The sequence below is a fragment of the Juglans regia genome, chromosome 11, assembly GCF_001411555.2.
Source record: "Juglans regia cultivar Chandler chromosome 11, Walnut 2.0, whole genome shotgun sequence".
Lineage (NCBI taxonomy): Eukaryota > Viridiplantae > Streptophyta > Magnoliopsida > Fagales > Juglandaceae > Juglans > Juglans regia.
Genome location: NC_049911.1, coordinates 13069607 through 13087733, shown reverse-complemented (window position 1 = coordinate 13087733; position 18127 = coordinate 13069607). Strand labels below are relative to the sequence as shown.

The following is an 18127-nucleotide window of genomic DNA, read 5'->3' as shown; positions in this document are numbered from 1 at the left end:
GGTTGGTACAAACTTCTCTGTCTCTGAGTGCATCCACTTTGGAAACAAAGTGGTTTTATTGTGGTCTTTCCTGTGTGCACACTCGGGGCTCCGAGAAGAATAAAGGAAAGGTTTCACCTCTGTCTCTGCCTGGTTTGGCCACCGGGGTTAGCACAACCCTACCACAGGGGTGAAACATGGTCTCTGCTCTCTTTGATGCTCTGTTTGGATCTGATGATGATACTCAGTTTATGTTATGCCAAAGTACTATGGATTTTACTTGTCTTAAAACCATCGCTCTGTTATTTTTGAAAATATGATCTGTTCTGCATGATAACTCTGGAAAATATTTTGTTCTGCATACTCTACTTTATAAATGCTCATGTTTGCACGCTAGCATATGATTTCTGCTTACTGAGTTGTGATAACTCACCCCCTATCATGATAATATTTTTCAGATGATATGGAGAGTCCAAATGAGGATCTGGATTAGATTGGTGAACGTGGTTAAGTTGAGGAGATGCGGTTAGAAGAAGGACTTCTGATGTCCTTAGTTTTAATGTCTTTGAGTTTTATTTATATCTTGAGTTTAGTAAGATTTATGAAATATTTAGTTGGTTTGTTATGACTACTGGGAGGTTATGGACCCCTTTGATTTATTATTATTGCATTAAAGATTGTGTGGAGTTTGTAATGAGATTATTGAGAAGATTTGAGATTGATTTCATTTATGAAGTTTTTGGAGAATTTTCTTTGGATGTGTTGGGAGACATGTTTATGAGTGACAAGTAGTAATTCTCCAAGCCACCCGGGTTTGGGGCGTTACATTTGGTATCAGAGTTACAACAACATTTGGTATCATCTCGCAAGGCGAGTTAGAGAAGGGGGTAGAAAGGACGACTTATAAATGTTCATTTTGATTGCTTGAGGCCTTTGGTTCATAAGGAATCATAGGGTCTGTGAGAATAAAAACTTGAAACCTGATCAAGTAGTTGACCATGCTTTGTCTATGCTGAAGGACCATAAGGAGATTAAATGCAAACCAAAGAAGATGAATCAGTTACAATGTTGTTGGGTGCCTCCTCCACAAGGAGTAATAAAGTTCAATGTAGATGAGGTTATGTTTCATGACCAACACAGAGCATGGTACGATGGGAACCATGATGGGCCTAATCTTAAAGATCATGGAGACAATGCAAGGATTGATGCAATCCACTTGGGACGAGTTTAGCAAGAGCCCAACATTCAAGATGGGGCTTGAAGGATGAAGATCCAGTTTTGATTAATTTGATCAGTTATGGAAGAGGGCAACAATAAGACTTAAAGGCTTTGAGCTCTTGAAGGGTTTCAACTTATTTAATTCATTTAAAGAACTTATTTTATAAGTTTAGAATAATAGAGTTTATTATGGGAAGCACTTAAAGGGGCCTATGCAAGGGCATGTTGGGAAAATTATTATTTTATTGAACTAGGGTTAGGGTTACTATAGCCGAGTTATTGTAGCAATGCACTGTAGCTGCGGCACTGTTCATCCAGGGACACTTTTGGAAGATGGGGGTTTATTTTGGCTAGAGTTTCATTAGGTTTTGCTTTAAATACTCTATGTAGCCTCATTTTAATCAGTTTATGAAATTTTTATTCATTGTGAGTTGAGTTTTACTCCTCTTGTTCTTAATTGAACTTTTGAACTTATCAAAAGTAAATCACAACCTTTGTGACGTTCCTCCTTTGTAATATGGGTTCTTGAGACGTGTTCTTCAACGGGTCTAGATTTTAATATAATCTAGGTTCTTGAAACGAGTTCTCATCGGGTCTAGGTTCTCCATCCATTGACTTGATTTTGGCTTTCTTAGGGAGTTTTCAAATTGATTGTGGGTTTAAGGGATTCCGTTCCTGTGGGTTCATATCATAGTAGGTATCATTCTTCGAGATGATCATGGGGAAGTCATCATGGCTGCAAGCAAAAAGGAATATGAGGTTAATGATCTGACAAAGATTGAGTTATTGGCAATGTTCAGGGGATTGCAATTATGTGTTCACCTGGGTATTCATGAGTTATTTTTTAGAGTGATTCACTATTAATGGTGAAAGAGCTTCAAGCTAAAGGAGAATTAGTGTCTTTACTGGGTAACATCATCAAGGAGACAAGAGAATTGATGCAGAGATTCAAGAGCTGCAAAATACATCATATTGGGTTCTTGGGGAATGAAACTGCACGTAGATTAGCAAAATATGCATGAAATGTGGATGATATTAGTATATGGTGGGAGTCTTTCCCAGATGTTATTTCACAAGTTATTTGGATTGATATATGTTCGTAAGATTTGTTTGATGGAGAAGTTTTGTTATAAAATAAAATATATCATGTTATCTAACTGATTTTGTTGTTCAATTGGACTAAAACTTGCATGATGATAATTATGGTTTGTTTATCATTGTCAATACTTTAAAATTGATGGGATATTGTGAGTTTCTTTTGTTTTCTTATAATGAATGCAATTTCGATATTTGCCATTTTAAATAATATTTCAGTTCTTAATGGATCAAATTTTACAAAATGAAAAGAGCATGTTACTATTGTTCTTGGGTGCATGGATATGGGCTATGTGCTTCGAGTTGATGAGCCTCCCAAGCCTACTGATCATAATTTTGCTGATAGGGGGACAACTTATGAGAAATGGAAGCACTATAATCGCATGAGTCATGTGATAATGAAGCGTTATTCTTGATTCTATTTGAGGTGCAATGCGTGAAAAGGAAAATGCTAAGAAGTACCTAAGCCAAATGGCAAACCAATTTGTTGCATCGAAAAAGGTAGAAACAAGTATGCTTCTTAGCAAACTTGTCTCAATATAATATAATGGCAAAGGGAATATAAGATAGTACATTATGGAAATGTCAAATCTTGTTGTTAGATTGATAGCTCTAAAGTTAGAGTTTTCTGATGAAATTTTTTTGAATCTCATTTTGATTTCTCTTCTTGCAAAATTTGGTCACTTTGAGATTAATTATGATAGTCAAAGGGAGAAACAAACTCTTAATGAGCTCATTGCTCATAGTGTGCAAGAGGAAGAGAGATTGAAATATGAAAGGACAAAAAGTGCTCACCTAACAACTTTTCTTCGTGGAAACCTGGGCACAAAGAAAAGAAAGAGAAATAATAAAACTAAAGCAATTGTGGATGCTGGGACTTTACAGGAACCGTGCAACAAAGATATGATAAAATCTCTACCTATTACCTTTGCAAGAAGGCTGGTCATGTGAAGAAGAATTGTCTCAAGTATCAGAAGTGGCTTACAAATAAAGGTAATTGTTCTATTTTTTCTTACACTTCAATTAACTTGGCTCTTATGCCAACTAACACAAGGTGGATAGGATAGGGAGTTACTATTCACATAAGCGTTACTATGCAGGATTACCTAAAGTGTCAAAAACCTAGTGATGCTGAAAAATTTATTTACTTGGTAGATGATAATAAAGTTAGTGTGGAGACAATTGGAGTTTATAAATTAAAATTAGAGTCTGATTTTTATTTGGATTTGGATGAGACTTTTTATATACCGTCATTTAGACATAATGTAATTTATGTTTCTTGTTTGGAAAAATCCAGTTATTCTTGTTCATTTGAAAATGGAAAATCCAGTCTTTTCTGAATTCAAATGTTATTAGTATCAACCCTTTAATAGAAAATATTTATTTATTTGACTTGGACGCCTCTAATTTAAACACAAATGAAACCTTGCATGTAAATAGTTGTGGTACAAGTGTTTGTGGCATAAGTGTTTGGGACATAACTCGAAAGAGAGAATTGAAAGGCTTATATTAATTAGAATTCTTGGTCCTCTTGATTTTTATGATTTTAAAATCTGTATTAAATGTATAAAAGACAAACAAACAAATATAAGAAAAATAGGTGCCAACAGTAGTTTAGGCATTCTTAGAAGTGATACATACTAATGTCTGTGGTCCATTTCCTACGACATCTTGGAATTGTCAATGAAATTTTATTATTTTTATAGATGACTATTCTCATTATGGTTATCTATATTTGATACATGAGAAATCACAAGCATTGGAAATTCTTAAGGCATATAAAATTAAAGTTGAAAATCAGCTTGACAAGAAAATTAAGGCCGTTAGATATGACCGTGGTGGTGAATATTATGGCAGATATGACGGATCAGGTGAACAACATCTTGCCATTTGCAAGGTATTTAAAATTATGTGGCATCGTTCCTCAATACACCATGCCAGGGAGTCCATGCCAAAATGGTAGTTGAAAGACGAAATTGAACCAAGGACATGGTTAGGAGTATGATAACTCATTCTTTTTTGCCAAAGTCACTGTGGGGAAAAGCCATAAAGACCACAGTTTAAACACTCAATCGAGTACTTAGTAAAGTAGTAGCTATAACCCCATATGAATTATGGACCGGAAAAGACCCTAGTATTAGGCATTTTCATGTTTGACGTTGTCCAGCTGAGGCTAGACCCTATAGGCCTAATGAAAGAAAAATGGACTCAAGAATAATTATCGGCTACTTTGTTAGATACTCTGAGAGATAAAGGGGTTTCAAGTTTTATTGCCATTCAAGTGATACCAAAAGATAGTAGGAATACACAACCCAAGGATATTGTATTTGAAGAGGAACCAATTGAAATTCATTTGACAAATATTGAGAGTGGTGAGGTGGTCACACTTGTCATAATACAAGATGCGAATGCAGATCACCAAACCATTCCTAAGTTGCCTTTTGATAATACGAAAGAACTGAACAACCTCAACAACAAGTGTCAATAAGAAGAGGAAATCAACAATGAGTTTGATATAGGGTTGGAATATGATCATATTTCTTTCAATTAAGCCAATGCGGTATCCCATGGCTGGTCCTTACGGCAACTCGACATTGAGAATGCCTTTCACCATGGAACCCTAAGTGATATAGTCTTCATGCAGCAGCCTCAAGGATTCGTAAGTGCAGAACATCCCATTTATGTGTGCAAGTTGTCCAAAGCTCTGTACAGCCTTAAGCAAGCGCCACGGGCCTAGTTCGCCCAGCTCAGTTCTTGGTTAACAGAGTATGGATTTTTCCCATCCAAAGCTGACCTGTCACTTTTCATGCTTAATCAAGGTAACACTCATATTTTTCTTCCTGTTTATGTTGACGACATTATCGTCATTGCATCAAACGCCTCTGCAATTGATGCCTTAATTCATGATATGAGCATAGCCTTTCCTGTACGTGATTTGGGCAAACTTTCATTCTTCCTAGGCCTTGAGATTGATTATACTGTGAATGGTTTGTTTCTTTCTCAAAGAAAATACATCAACCACCTTTTGTCCCGTAGCAATATGCTACAAGCAAAACCCATGACATCCCCAATGGCCACTTCCACCAAACTATCTAGATATGACACTCCTGACTTTGATGATCCCTCCCTGTATCGGAGCCTAGTAGGAGGTCTTCAATACCTTTCCTTCACTAGACCTGATATATCATTTGCAGTAAAGAAAATTTGCCAATTTATGCACTCACCAAAAACCTCACACTGGGCTGCTCTCAAACGAATTCTAAGATATCTCAAGGGGACAATCAACAAAGGACTCTTTTTTGCTTCCAAATCAAATTTCACTTTGCAAGCTTATTCCGACGCTGATTGGGGAGGATGCCCAGTCGACAGAAGATCTACTTGAGGATTTTGTATTTTCCTTGGTAAACATATGATCTCGTGGTGCTCCAAAAAGCAAAAAAACAGTTGCCCGATCCTCCACAGAAGTTGAGTACAAATCCTTAGCTTCTACTGCTGCTGAGCTACTGTGACTTCAAACCTTACTTCGAGAACTAAATCTTCCACTGCATCGAGCCCCCACCCTTTGGTGTGATAATCTTGGAGCAACTTATCTATGTGCAAATCCTGTCTATCATTCCAAGACAAAACACATGGATATTGTATATCACTTCGTCAGAGATCGTGTTGCAGCAAACACTTTAAAGATTGCCTTCTGCAGCTCAAAAGAACAACTAGTAGATGTCCTAACCAAGCCGATCGTTGCTGACAAGTTCCTCAGTGTTGTGACTCGTCTTAATCTGGTTAACACCCCCTTGGACTCGAGGGGGCATATTAACCTATGTGCCTCTACTGATCATCAAGATAAACATTAAAAAGGCACTGCACCAACAACAGAGCTACCACAACACTTAGAATAGCACTTTACGAATTGTATTGCTTTCTGTTATTCTCTACTGTTGCATAACAAACTTATTCTTTCCTTTCTCTCTTGTAAGAGTCTATATATAGACCATTGTTGGCATAATGAAAAGCACGGAGGAAAGTTTTACAATTTTGTTATTCTAACACGGACGCCTCTTTCTCACTTCCATATTCCTCAGAAGTTGGAACCTCCACCACATCTCTCCAGAGAATTCTGAAGAACTACATCTACTGCTTCCCTGATTCCCACTCTGTATGATTGTTCTCAGGTCAGTCTCTTGTTATTCTTCTTCTTCTTCTTCTTCTTCCCTGTGATGTTAATAAGGAGTATTTTGCTGAGGAGCATGACTGTCGGGTACGACTTTTTCATATTTCCAGATTGCTCTTCCTTAAAAAGTATGTAGCTCGAGTTGGCGTGGTTGTCGAAGGAGAGGAGAGAGCTCTGAACTCTGGTCATGGTAGCGTCGAAGTTTTGTAAGCAGATGCTATCTTTTGTCTTTTGGGCTTTGTTTAAATGAAATTATGTGGTAGCGTTTTAATTGAAGTGGTAACGTTTTAATTGAATGGTAGCGTGTAAATTTAACGTCGAATACCGCACGAATAATGCGGTATGAATGCAAAGTCAGGAACTCAAAACTTGGCTTTTATATAATTAAATAGATGTGGATCCGTATTTATTTACATTTTTTAAAATGATTTTATTATACTTGCATACTCATGACTGTAACTACTATTTTCTTAATGCGTAATGTTCCACATGAATGGTACGTTGGGTATGTTGAAAAGTAGGCTTGTAAATAGATATTTTATTTTTCAACAAAATGACTCAGCACTATCTTTCTATTGGGATAGTGATAGGGTTACTACACTACAAGAAATTAGACTTTTTTCCAGCGATTTTATGATTGCCGCAAAAAAAATCGCCGCAAATAAGGACTTTTTGCAGTGATTTAAAAATCGCTGCTGAATTTCAGCGTAAAGTTGACGAATGCTGAAGGAAAGTTTACTACTTGTTTTTTTAGGCAACTTTTTGTACCTTTTGTGGCGATTTGTGTCGTCGCAAAAGAATATTGTAACTATAGCGACTTTTTATTTCCAGCGAATTAAAAATCATTGCAGTAGATACTTTTCCTAGCGAATATAGTCACTGCAAAAGTCATTTTTTTATTAGCGGCGAATCAGTAGCGCCGAACTAATAAAATTAAAACCCCTGCATTTTTCCCTCATTCCTCTAATTCCCTCCAGTCGTCTCCTCCCCCCTCTCGTCTCTTCTCAATCCCTATTCTCCCCCTATTCCCACTCTTCATGCCTCCACGCAGCAACCACTGCATGCCGCCGTCGACCCACCCTCACTGTCCACCTCCACCGTTGCCGGCCAACCCAGCCAAGCTCCTTCCTCGCGGTTTCTCTCTCCCGCAGTTCTCCCTTGCTCTTCACGATCGAAGTCCTTTCTCCCTCGGGTTCCCAGTGCCGCCGTGTCCTTAGTCGCCACACCACCTCCATATACCGGCGTAGCTCCCCCCCCAATAGTCCCCAACCCCTCCACCGAAGCTTTCCCTCTCTCTCACCGTCGATCTACTCTCCTCCTCACGGATCTTGCTCAAGCTCATCGTACAAGTCCTGCGCCGCCTTCCTCCACTGTCACATGACCACCCCCATGCTCCACTGCCTCCCCTTCAAAGCCGTAAGCCAACCTAGAACAAAGCACTGTTTTTGTTTACCAACATATAGGAAAGTAGCTTTTATCCCCAATTAAGCGAAATTCTTAATTGGTTTGGAGGAATTTTTAACTGTTTACAGAGTTTGTATCTCCCATTTTACTCAAGTTGTTGATGGCAAGTGATGATTGATATTGTTGTGGAAATAGGCTTGGTTTTCTCTTTCAATTTTTTTTATAAAATGCCTATGCATATGTTTGTGTATGTATAATGTAACTGTGATCATATATATTTGGCATGCTTAGAATGTTCTTAAGAAGGTACTGACTTTAATGGTATCCCTTTCTCACTTTAACCATTTCTCATTATTAGCGGCGATTAATAAACTTTTAGCGATAACTATAAAAGTTTTCCTGGCAATTTAATAGACAAACGAAACGGGTATTTGCAATGTTTTATTTGGAATTTGCAGCGAAAAAAAATCGCCAGAAAAGATAACATTTTTCGCAGTCATTTTTGGCTTCTATTGGAGTAGATCAGAAGCGGAGGGATAATACCGGTGAACATACAACGATTTTTAAATCGCTGGAAAAAGTCAATGGCGGCGATTTAGAGACTTTTCCTAGCGAAAATAATGGCTGGGAAAAGTCACTTCCCTTGTAGTGGGCCACCCTCTTACTATCTATTTACTACTTATAGTATATTTGAATTTTTTTATTTATTATTTTATTTTAAGTATTTTTTTAACATTCTTAATCATTAAGAAAAAATTAAAAAATATATAATTTTACTAATAGTCAATTCCTTAACTATTAAGTAAAATAATTTTTTTTTAAAAAATCAAATATAAAAAGAATAGTAAATGGGTAATAAGAAGGTAGTAACCTAATCATTGTAACATTATATTATATGCATAACCATATCAGAAGAAGAAAGTCAAATGGCACATAGTTAGAAGTTCATCATGGTGTATAACGTACGGGCGGGGTGAGCTTGACACTCGGCCTTATACAGAGTGCCAAGTTGCTACATATATCCATGGCCTGTCCAACATTTAATTCTGAAATGGAATGATCAAATTAAATAAACCCAAAACACAGTACAAGGAACGTATGCAATAAATCTTTGCTCGAATTCCGCAGTTCTATTGTCATTTAGGACCTTCTAAGAGACTCATCACGCAGTAAACATTAGGAACATCGACCCATCTCATCGCCCTTTGGGATTAACAATCTGCGAGAAGATTGCGCTGGTGTCGGTGGATGCATCACTTACTTCATGCTCACTTTCAATGCCTAGATTGCTATAATGCATTGCCATGTCAGGGTTTCTTTGAATGTCGTCAGCAGTATCTCTTGCCGAAGAAGGGGTTGAACCATCTTTGTTTTCCTGTAGTTGGAGAGCAAACTCAAGTTTCCACAAGACATCACCCATGGAGGGGCGTTCAAATCCAGCATCAGCCAGACACTTTTCAGCTGTATCCGCAAACTTCTTCAGGCATTCTGGTTTGATCTCTCCCTTTATATGAGGATCAATCATATCATCAAGGGTACCTTTTCGCTTGCAATGCAGAGCCCAGTCTGCAAGACTTACTTGCTCCTTTGGAAGGCTAGGATTAAGAGCAGGCCTTGCACACAAGACCTCGAAAAGGACCACCCCGAATGAGTAGATATCAGATTTCTCAGTCAACTGTTGCCTCCTGAAATATTCAGGATCCAGATAACCAAAGCTGCCCTTTACTACTGTACTAACATGGCCTTTGTTCATATTTGGACCAGTTTTGGAGAGCCCAAAGTCTGAAACCTTGGCGACCCAATTCTCATCCACAAGAATATTAGTCGTTTTGACATCTCTATGGATAATGGTGTACCGTGCACCTGTGTGAAGATAGTGAAGTCCTCTTGCAGCTCCAATGCAAATCTCCAGCCTTTGCTTCCATGAGAGGGGTTGCTTGCACTTGAGGATATGCTCCCGTAGAGTGCCACGTGCCATGTAGTCATAAACCAAGCACATCTCATTACCTTCCTCACAAAATCCTATTAGAGATACCAAATGCTTGTGTCTCAACTTAGAAAGCATCTCAATTTCAGTCTGGAACTCATTAACTCCTTGTTCGGAAGATGGGTTTGACCTCTTGATTGCCACTTTGGTCCCTCCATCGATAACTCCCTTGTAAACCTTTCCAAAGCCTCCAACCCCAATGACATTAGACTCATCAAAGCTCCTAGTAGCTTGTTTTATCTCTGCCAACGAGAAGTGTCGACATAGACCCTGAGCCGCTGCGGAGAGGTGGCTGCTAGCTGTACTCTTCCCCGAGATGGTTGATTTACTGCCTGTCGTGTGCGAGTTCCCGTAGATGGGCAACCAGCTAGAAGTCTGTGATTCTGTTCCAGGGATTCGTTTCTTTCGTTGGTAGACAGCAGCACAAATTGCTGCCACAATACCAAAGGCTGCGGCTCCACCAGCAGCTCCACCAATCACCTTAGCTTTGTTGTCTTTCGGTTTCTCAAAAGACTTTGCCTCCTCCTCTGCCTTGATAAGCATAGGTGAAGGCTGAGGATTAGAGCCAGCCAAGTAACCGGTCGTGTCACCCAGCTTGAATATCTCCACGCCATTAAGTAACGCATCTAAGAACTCAGGCTTTGTGGCGTCTGATGGGTGCAAAGCTAGCAAAAGCTTCTGATCTCCCGACCCATCTTTGACATATGTAACATAATCTTTGAAGGTTGGAACTCCCTTTCCCCCAGTCCATCCAATCACATCTGCAGTGGGTTCTGCGGTTTGATTGTTGATGAAGATGGAGAACACAAGCTGATTGGGCTTGGTATAGTAAAAGTCACAGAAATGTAACCTTACTAGATACGTGAAATTTGAATCGATTTGGAACTCCCAAGTGAGGTTGAAACCCTGAGTGATACTCTTCGTCAAACCCATTGATCTGGACGAGCCGTAAACATCTGCCGGTGCCACATATTCAGGCAAATCTTGATACTGGATTTTAACATTCTTGCTAACGTGATTGGTGATTCCCAATGAAGCGCCTGTTATATAAGGCAAGTCGTCATACCATGTTCGGGTAAGACTGGAGTCATTGGTTGGAGGAATATACTGTCCACCAACATTCAACCTATACATTGTCTGTGTGTTCAAGCTCTTGACGTCCAATTGGTCCGAGGATCCGACCATTGTTGCCGAGTCAAACAAATCGGGCATTGGAATCACCTCGATGCCATTGACAAAAGCAAATGCACCGGCATGCTTATCGGAAGGCTTAAATGTGACTGCCAAAGTCTCTGAATTCAATGGCGCAAGTGAATATTCTCTAATAAGATAAGCTTGTGAAAGGGCTTGACAAGTAATCGAAGCGCTGAAATTTGTCAAGAGCATGAGACCATTTGCAACCACTGAGAAATAAGAATCTTCAGGATTGAAGTTGTTATAAGCGGATGGGTAAAAATGGAGCCTAAGCCAATAGCGTTTATCAGATTCAACTGGGAACTTATATGATGCCTCAGATGCGAAAATTCTGGTTGTCATGTATGGAATATCAGAGGTAAGTGATGGGTCTTGGAACGAGGCTTTAGTGGCAATGGAATTTTTCGCATCAAGGTACTTAGAATCTGGTCCCCATTTTCTCCCATATATGTCTGTGCCGCCATTATCCGAGCCAATGCTTAGGACCAATGGCTGTGAGTTACCGCTCCATGCATGAAGGGCATTCAAGATGAAAGATATAAAAACAACAAATAGAAAAATATGGGTATTTGGGTGCATGGCTAAGGAGAAAGAAGGAGGGAGAGTGTACGTACGCCCTTTGGCGTACAGGAAAACAGGGGAGGATCGATAGAAGTTTTCCTGTACGTCTGAAAAACAATAGCGCTTCTTGGCTTTCCTTGGTGCTGTGTAGTCTAAATCATCTCTAATCAACCATGGAGGGCTTTGGGACTCGCCTGGATTACAGGGACCAAACCAGGCAAAATGGGAGGGCGAACTTCGTTTATCTTTTGTTTTCTTGGAGCATTCTTTTCCTGTCTTTTGTCATGTTTTCCATTTTAGGAGTTGGCCCAAACAATTTAATTAAGGCAGTTGGAAACCAATGATAGGGAGTGAGATTCGTAATTTTACAGGTTTGATCGATGGGATAGTGACAGAGTTTGAATTTCTGTTATAATTAAACCAAAAACCTATGTTTAGCATTTCTTTCCTCAGAATATGGTCTGCTATTTGGATAACACGTGAAAAAGGCTAAAAAAAAAAAGACGTAAAAGAGAGGAGATAACATGTGGAAGGCAACGTTTTCTTCCCCAAATTTCTGCATGCTAAAATTTTAAACAAAACAAATGAAGGTGGTTAGATAAATGAGCGAGACAAGGATCAGAATGAACACAAAGAGAGGAGACACGGGAGAGTGGCATTACCTATATTTTAAAAAGATTAGTCAATAATACGATTGAAATCTTATAAAGAGCAAGTACTTCTCATTTTCAAGCAATATGAGATCCCATACACGACCTACCATTATCCATACTATCACACCCAACATACAGTTTCAAGACTTTCTGAAGTTTCGTCGAAACCTACTAATCTTTTTCTTTCCCAAAAAGGCTTGATCGATCGTTCTGGCCATCGATCAGTTTTTTCAATTTCGTCAAGTAAGATACTCTCTTGAATCATATAATACCATTGGTAATTACATTCTTCAACTTCGATCTCATGAGTCATTTGTTTACGTACATTTTAAGTGACTTATATATTAAACACTTGAAAAAATAAACTCTCTCTCACTCGATATTTCTCTCAATTTATCTCTTGCTCGATCTATTCTTTACTCCCAGCCAGCACCCGACTAATTTTCGGCCACAAGCAGGTAATTTCGAGACCCCAGATCGTTCGAAACTGATGAAACTATATCCAAATGATTTTTTTTTTCTTAACTCAGTACAAAATTAAAAATCTGGAGTTTTGATAATAATTCATTGCCTTTATTAATGTACTATGCGAGGAAATAATGTAGAAATAATTTTAGTGTTGGTCAAGGATCAAAACGGAGACAATTGAATATTCGAGTCTTTGCTAAGCCAAATCTTGTAAGCTTTGTTTTTGATAAAAGATATTTGATTGAAGTTAAATCGGAGGGTCTTACAAAAAGTTGGCTATGCTCATCCAGGTATGTATTATTTTAAAGGCAAAATACTACTCGGCCTGTAAAAAAGAAAAAAAAGGGAGAACCGGTGAACCGAACCGAACTGGTTCCAATATGGATTTTTATTTAGCAAAACCGATTCAAAATCAGTCTAGTTTTTATTTTTAGGACACTGGTTTGAACGGGACCGAACTAGTACATATACTGCTACATATATTTTTTACCGGTATACGTAATTTTGGTAAGAAATTTCTTTAATACTGGTACATATATATAAATATAATTTTTTTGTAACACCCGGGCTCAGTGTGAAGTTGTTTTCAAAAAATATGGATTTTTATGTGCGAAAAGCCCATTTGATTTTTTATTTTTAAAATAGACTTCGGGCCTAAAACTCTTAGAGAAAGCCTGAATTTTTGCATGCCCAAACACCAAGCTGTGAGATCAAAGATCAGAACCCCATGACATTCACGTCTTCACGTCATGCACATTTTCTTCTCTAGGGTTTACTAGCTTTTCCTTATAAAAATCTCACATTGAAACTCACCCATCAAATCTAGGGTTGCCGCTCTGCATCTCTCCCATACCACCTCTCGATATCACTTGCTTCAAGTAATAGAAATATTTCTGCCCAAGCCGCTAGCCTCTCCTCCCCACACAAACAGCAACCACGGCTCCTCTTTGCACAATGTAAACCACAGTGTGGTAGCCCCACCACCCAGCCTTTGGCAAACCATGAACCCCACGGCAGAACAACACTAAACCACAAAGTACGTGCATTGCCATAGGGATAGTAACCACATCGGTGCGGAGCATGCCCCTCCCACCGTCCAACTTCAGTGCCATCATCACCACCGCGTGAAGCCCAGTAGCCAGTTTTCCTAGTGTCAACCACGGGACCACCATGGAACAGCCACTGCCTCCACGTCCAGGAAACGCCCAGCAACAGCAGTGCACCGCAGCACAACCCAAGCGTAACTCCCTTTCGTTTATTGCCTCTCCACGTTCTCGGCTCAACGCTCGTCAACTTTGCACCCATAAACCAGATCACCAAGTTTCAGCCACTGCTAGCCTCTTCAACCCAGCCGTTGCACCATCCAGAATACACGTTGCTCCCATACGAAATCGACGCAACTCGGGCACACTGCAACTCCACGGATCGCAACTCCACTTCGCCGTGCACCATCTCCACTTGGCCATCACTGGAGCTCCCGCTCCTCTGCCGTATACCATTGCACCACCACCTTATTGCCGAGGATGACCACCTAAATAGTGAACCAAAAACTCTCCTGTTTTAGCCACTGAAAACAGAGCAACCCAACCCGGTGCACTTGTTGTTCGAAGCCACCACACACGGTGCCAGCGCTTCCACGTCGTTATCACCGGCATAGAGAACTCTGACGGTCACTCCACGCCACTCCTTTTTCCGCCGCGTCCCTTTTGGTAAGCCACCGACAACACCTCTGTGTCACTCTCTCGGCTTACTCTATGTCTTTCATTTTTTTCCTCATTCGTTGGTCTCTCTCTCTCTCTCTCTCTCGTCCAGTGCTCCTCCGAGATCACTGTTGTCTGCCTAGCCCCTCGCCTACGTCGCACGCTGCCGCTTGATTTCCTCCGTGAGTAAGCCCTGCCGTGCATGTTATGTTGATTTACGTAGGTTTTTTGTTAGTTTTCAATGAATTAAATGAAATTACCGTAATACCCTTTACTACATGTTATATTAATGGGCTTTTAAACTTTTATTATGTATTAGTACACTCTTATATAATTAGGATTACAGAAAATCACTTAAGTATTTTAACATATTATTTAAGTAAAGATTTATTTTTAAGAGTAAATAATATTGGTGTAATGTTGTTTTTTTTACACTTTAGATATGATTTAGTCTATTTAAAAATAGTTATGGTTTATTCTAAAATATTATGGGATAATTATATTATCTAGTATTAATCTTTATAAATTGTTTTCAATAATAAATAGGATGTTTATTTTGTATTATTGCTAGCAAATTATTTTTATAGTAAGTGTGTAATTTTATTTTGAATATTTAAATTATGATTAAAGCTTTTTTTTTTAATGAAATTTTTACTAGTACTTATGTTAAATGTTGATTAATATCAAGGAAATTTAGAGAATGAGGATATTTTGGGAATGATGAGAATTTTAGGTTTTAAGAAATTAAATAGGTTATTTTATAAGCTTAGGATTAAATATCGAAATATGAGATTAATTGAAAATTTACGAGAATTACGTGATTATTTTATAAGTGACGATTAATTATTGTTCGACATTTTGAAGGAAATTCAGAAAAAAGCTAAGTCCAAGTAAGCAGGGTTCCTATGCTAGACTTTGCATTAAAATAAAATAAGCTGATGTTATTTTTGGAAAATATACATATTTGATTTTGAAAAGATATTTGAACTACCTCAGTTATTTGTTTTGCATTACCCATGAGATTCTGTTTAAGAAGAAAGTATTTTCTATCATGACTGGTGTAAACATGAGCTTATTTTTGACATTCTATTTCTGAACTTTGAAAAAGAGAGCGAATATGAAATTTGTGCATAAATTATGTTGTGATATGATTTTGTTCTGTTCTGAAGATTTTGTTCAGTACTCTGTTTGGATAAGACGTGATTTCTGAAAACCTTTGGTATGACTCTCTGATTCTGAATTTGATTTTGTTTCCGTTCTGTTCAGTTACGGCCCTGCCACAGGTGATAATAGTGGCATACGACCCAACCACGGGGTTACAATAGTGGATACGGCCCAACCACGGGTTATAATAGTGGATACAGCCCAACCACAAGTAATAATAGTGGATACGGCCCAACCACGGGTAATAATAATGGATACGGCCCTGTCACGGGTTATAGTGGTGGTCTCTGTTTTGAGTGCACACCTCGGTAACAGAGTGATTTATGTTTTGCTTGGCCATCCGCAGATGCACAACCCTATCACGGGGGTTATACATGGCCTTTGTTCTGATATGATGTTCTGATGATGATGATGATCATTTATGCTATGCCAAAGAATATTTTTGAATGTCTAAATCTTCGCTCTGATATTTTGATAACATGTTTTGCTTCCGCACTCTGAAAATGAAAATGTTTTGTTTTGCATTCTGATTTCTGTAAATGGTCATGTTTACACACTGATATATGTTCTCTGCTTACTGAATTGTTGATAACTCACCCCTTATCTCCATATATTTTTTAGATAATTTTGATGGTTCAGCTGGAGAACAAGAGTAGGAAGTTTTAGCAAGGTGTGATGATCGAAGTGGAATAAGTGCCTTAGGGTACAAGTGCTTATTTGAGAGTCGTAGTTAGTAAACAGATTTTATTTTTCTGGTATTTTGATTTGATGAGTGAATGATAATTTCGAGTTTTGGAGAGTTTTTAATTTATGTTATTGAAATTTTCTTTATTGTCCCCATGGAGGAATTTAGATATTTGCATTGATTAAATGGATTAATATTTTATTGAATTTTTCTGGATTTTATAGTAGTGTTATTTAAGTTAATTTTAGGTATTAAGAGTTAACTCTCCTAACCTTCGGGATCGGGGCATTACATTTTTTATATTATATTATATTATATATATTATATGCTAAATTGGATTTAAAGATTTCTTCTAGTCGAGTTGTGTTTGCTCTAGATCTCCCTCGCAAAGCCCAAACCATGGAATGCTCGTCGTCATCAAATAGATCATCGCCATTTGCCTCCATAATTAGGTCATGAATAGGGTTTGTACTAGTGGATGCCCCAACAGAGAGGTTGCTGCTCTATGTAACTCAACGGTAGATGATATATTAGCTAGTTGAGGGACTTGCAAGAGTTTAGTAAAGCATCTGCTAAAACAACTACCATACACCACAAGAGAATGCATTTTTTGTGACGAAAAATATCATTCCAAAAAATGTCATTTCCATCCCAAATGAGTATTAGAGACGAAAGAATTAGGTCTCTATTTCGTCCTAAAAGCTTTGTCTCAAAAGGTTTTTAGAGATGAAATTTGATTATCATCTCAAAAAATACTTTTAGGGATGAAATCTGGCTGACCCGATCGAACGTGTTCGAACAAGAATTTTTTTGGGATGAAACATTTTCATTCCAAACTCAATTTGAATGGAACAAGTACTGTTCGGATGGTTAGGTATCTATTCGAACACTATCGAAATTTGATTCTAACGATATGAATTTATTTGATCTTGTTCGAACGGTGTGAGTGTTCGAACAATTATATATATTCAAACATATATATTTATGTTTGAACAAAAAGAATTTGATCAAACACCATTGACAAATGTTCAAATTGAAGAAAGCTGTTAGAACGACTAGTTCGATATATTTGTTCGAACGTTGTATGGTACATTCGAATGATGACAAATGCATTCGAACAAATTATTATTTATTTGAATGTTCAAACATGCAGTCTGTTCGAAAAGAAAATTAATCTATTCAAACAAGATTGATGGTTCTTAGTTCATTCGAATGGTTTTTGATTGGTCGTTCGAACGACAGCCAAAATGTGTTTGTAGGGTAATAAATTGTAAATTACCGTTTGAACGGGATATTTTACGTTCTAATAGTACTCATGATACAACAAGCTGTAAATTCAAAATAAGAAACTAATAGTAAATATCATAACTAAAACATTATAATTGTTCAAATGTCGCATCAAGTAAGAATAAGTCAAAAGACATAACTAAAGAAAATAAGTTCTAGGATGGTAGTGGCATAGAGTTTTAGGACATTATTAATTATTACTGTTCGAACATTTTCTGGGATTGAATCTCCAGCAATTGCTACAACAATCAGCTGTAAGGACAGATGGTGAAGATGCCATTGAGGATGAGGCTCCAGCATATGACTATCCCACGTACGATGAGATTCGTCAGTTGATGCATGACAATTTAGCTCCTCCATATGACGACAGCAAGGTAATCAAATAGGTTGATTGTATTACATTTTTTCAAATGCTGAATTTGATTGTTTCCCATAATATGAATCCAAGGAAACACAAGACTAACTTCAGCATAGAACATACTCGCTTTATGTTACGCATAGCACGAGGAGAGCCCATTGATCTGCCTCTATACTTCCTCATCCGCATCCGATCTGAGTCACGGT

The 18127-nt window shown here is 38.1% G+C and overlaps 1 protein-coding gene across 1 annotated transcript; it reads right to left on the bottom strand.

Annotated features, from left to right (window-relative positions):
* Positions 1-8734: 8734 nt before the first annotated feature.
* On the bottom strand, positions 8735-11890 carry LOC108995205 (receptor-like protein kinase ANXUR2). The gene has a single exon (XM_018970722.2). The coding sequence runs from the start codon at positions 11622-11624 to the stop codon at positions 9060-9062; it is 2565 nt and encodes an 854-aa protein (XP_018826267.1). The 5' UTR covers positions 11625-11890; the 3' UTR covers positions 8735-9059.
* Positions 11891-18127: the final 6237 nt, after the last annotated feature.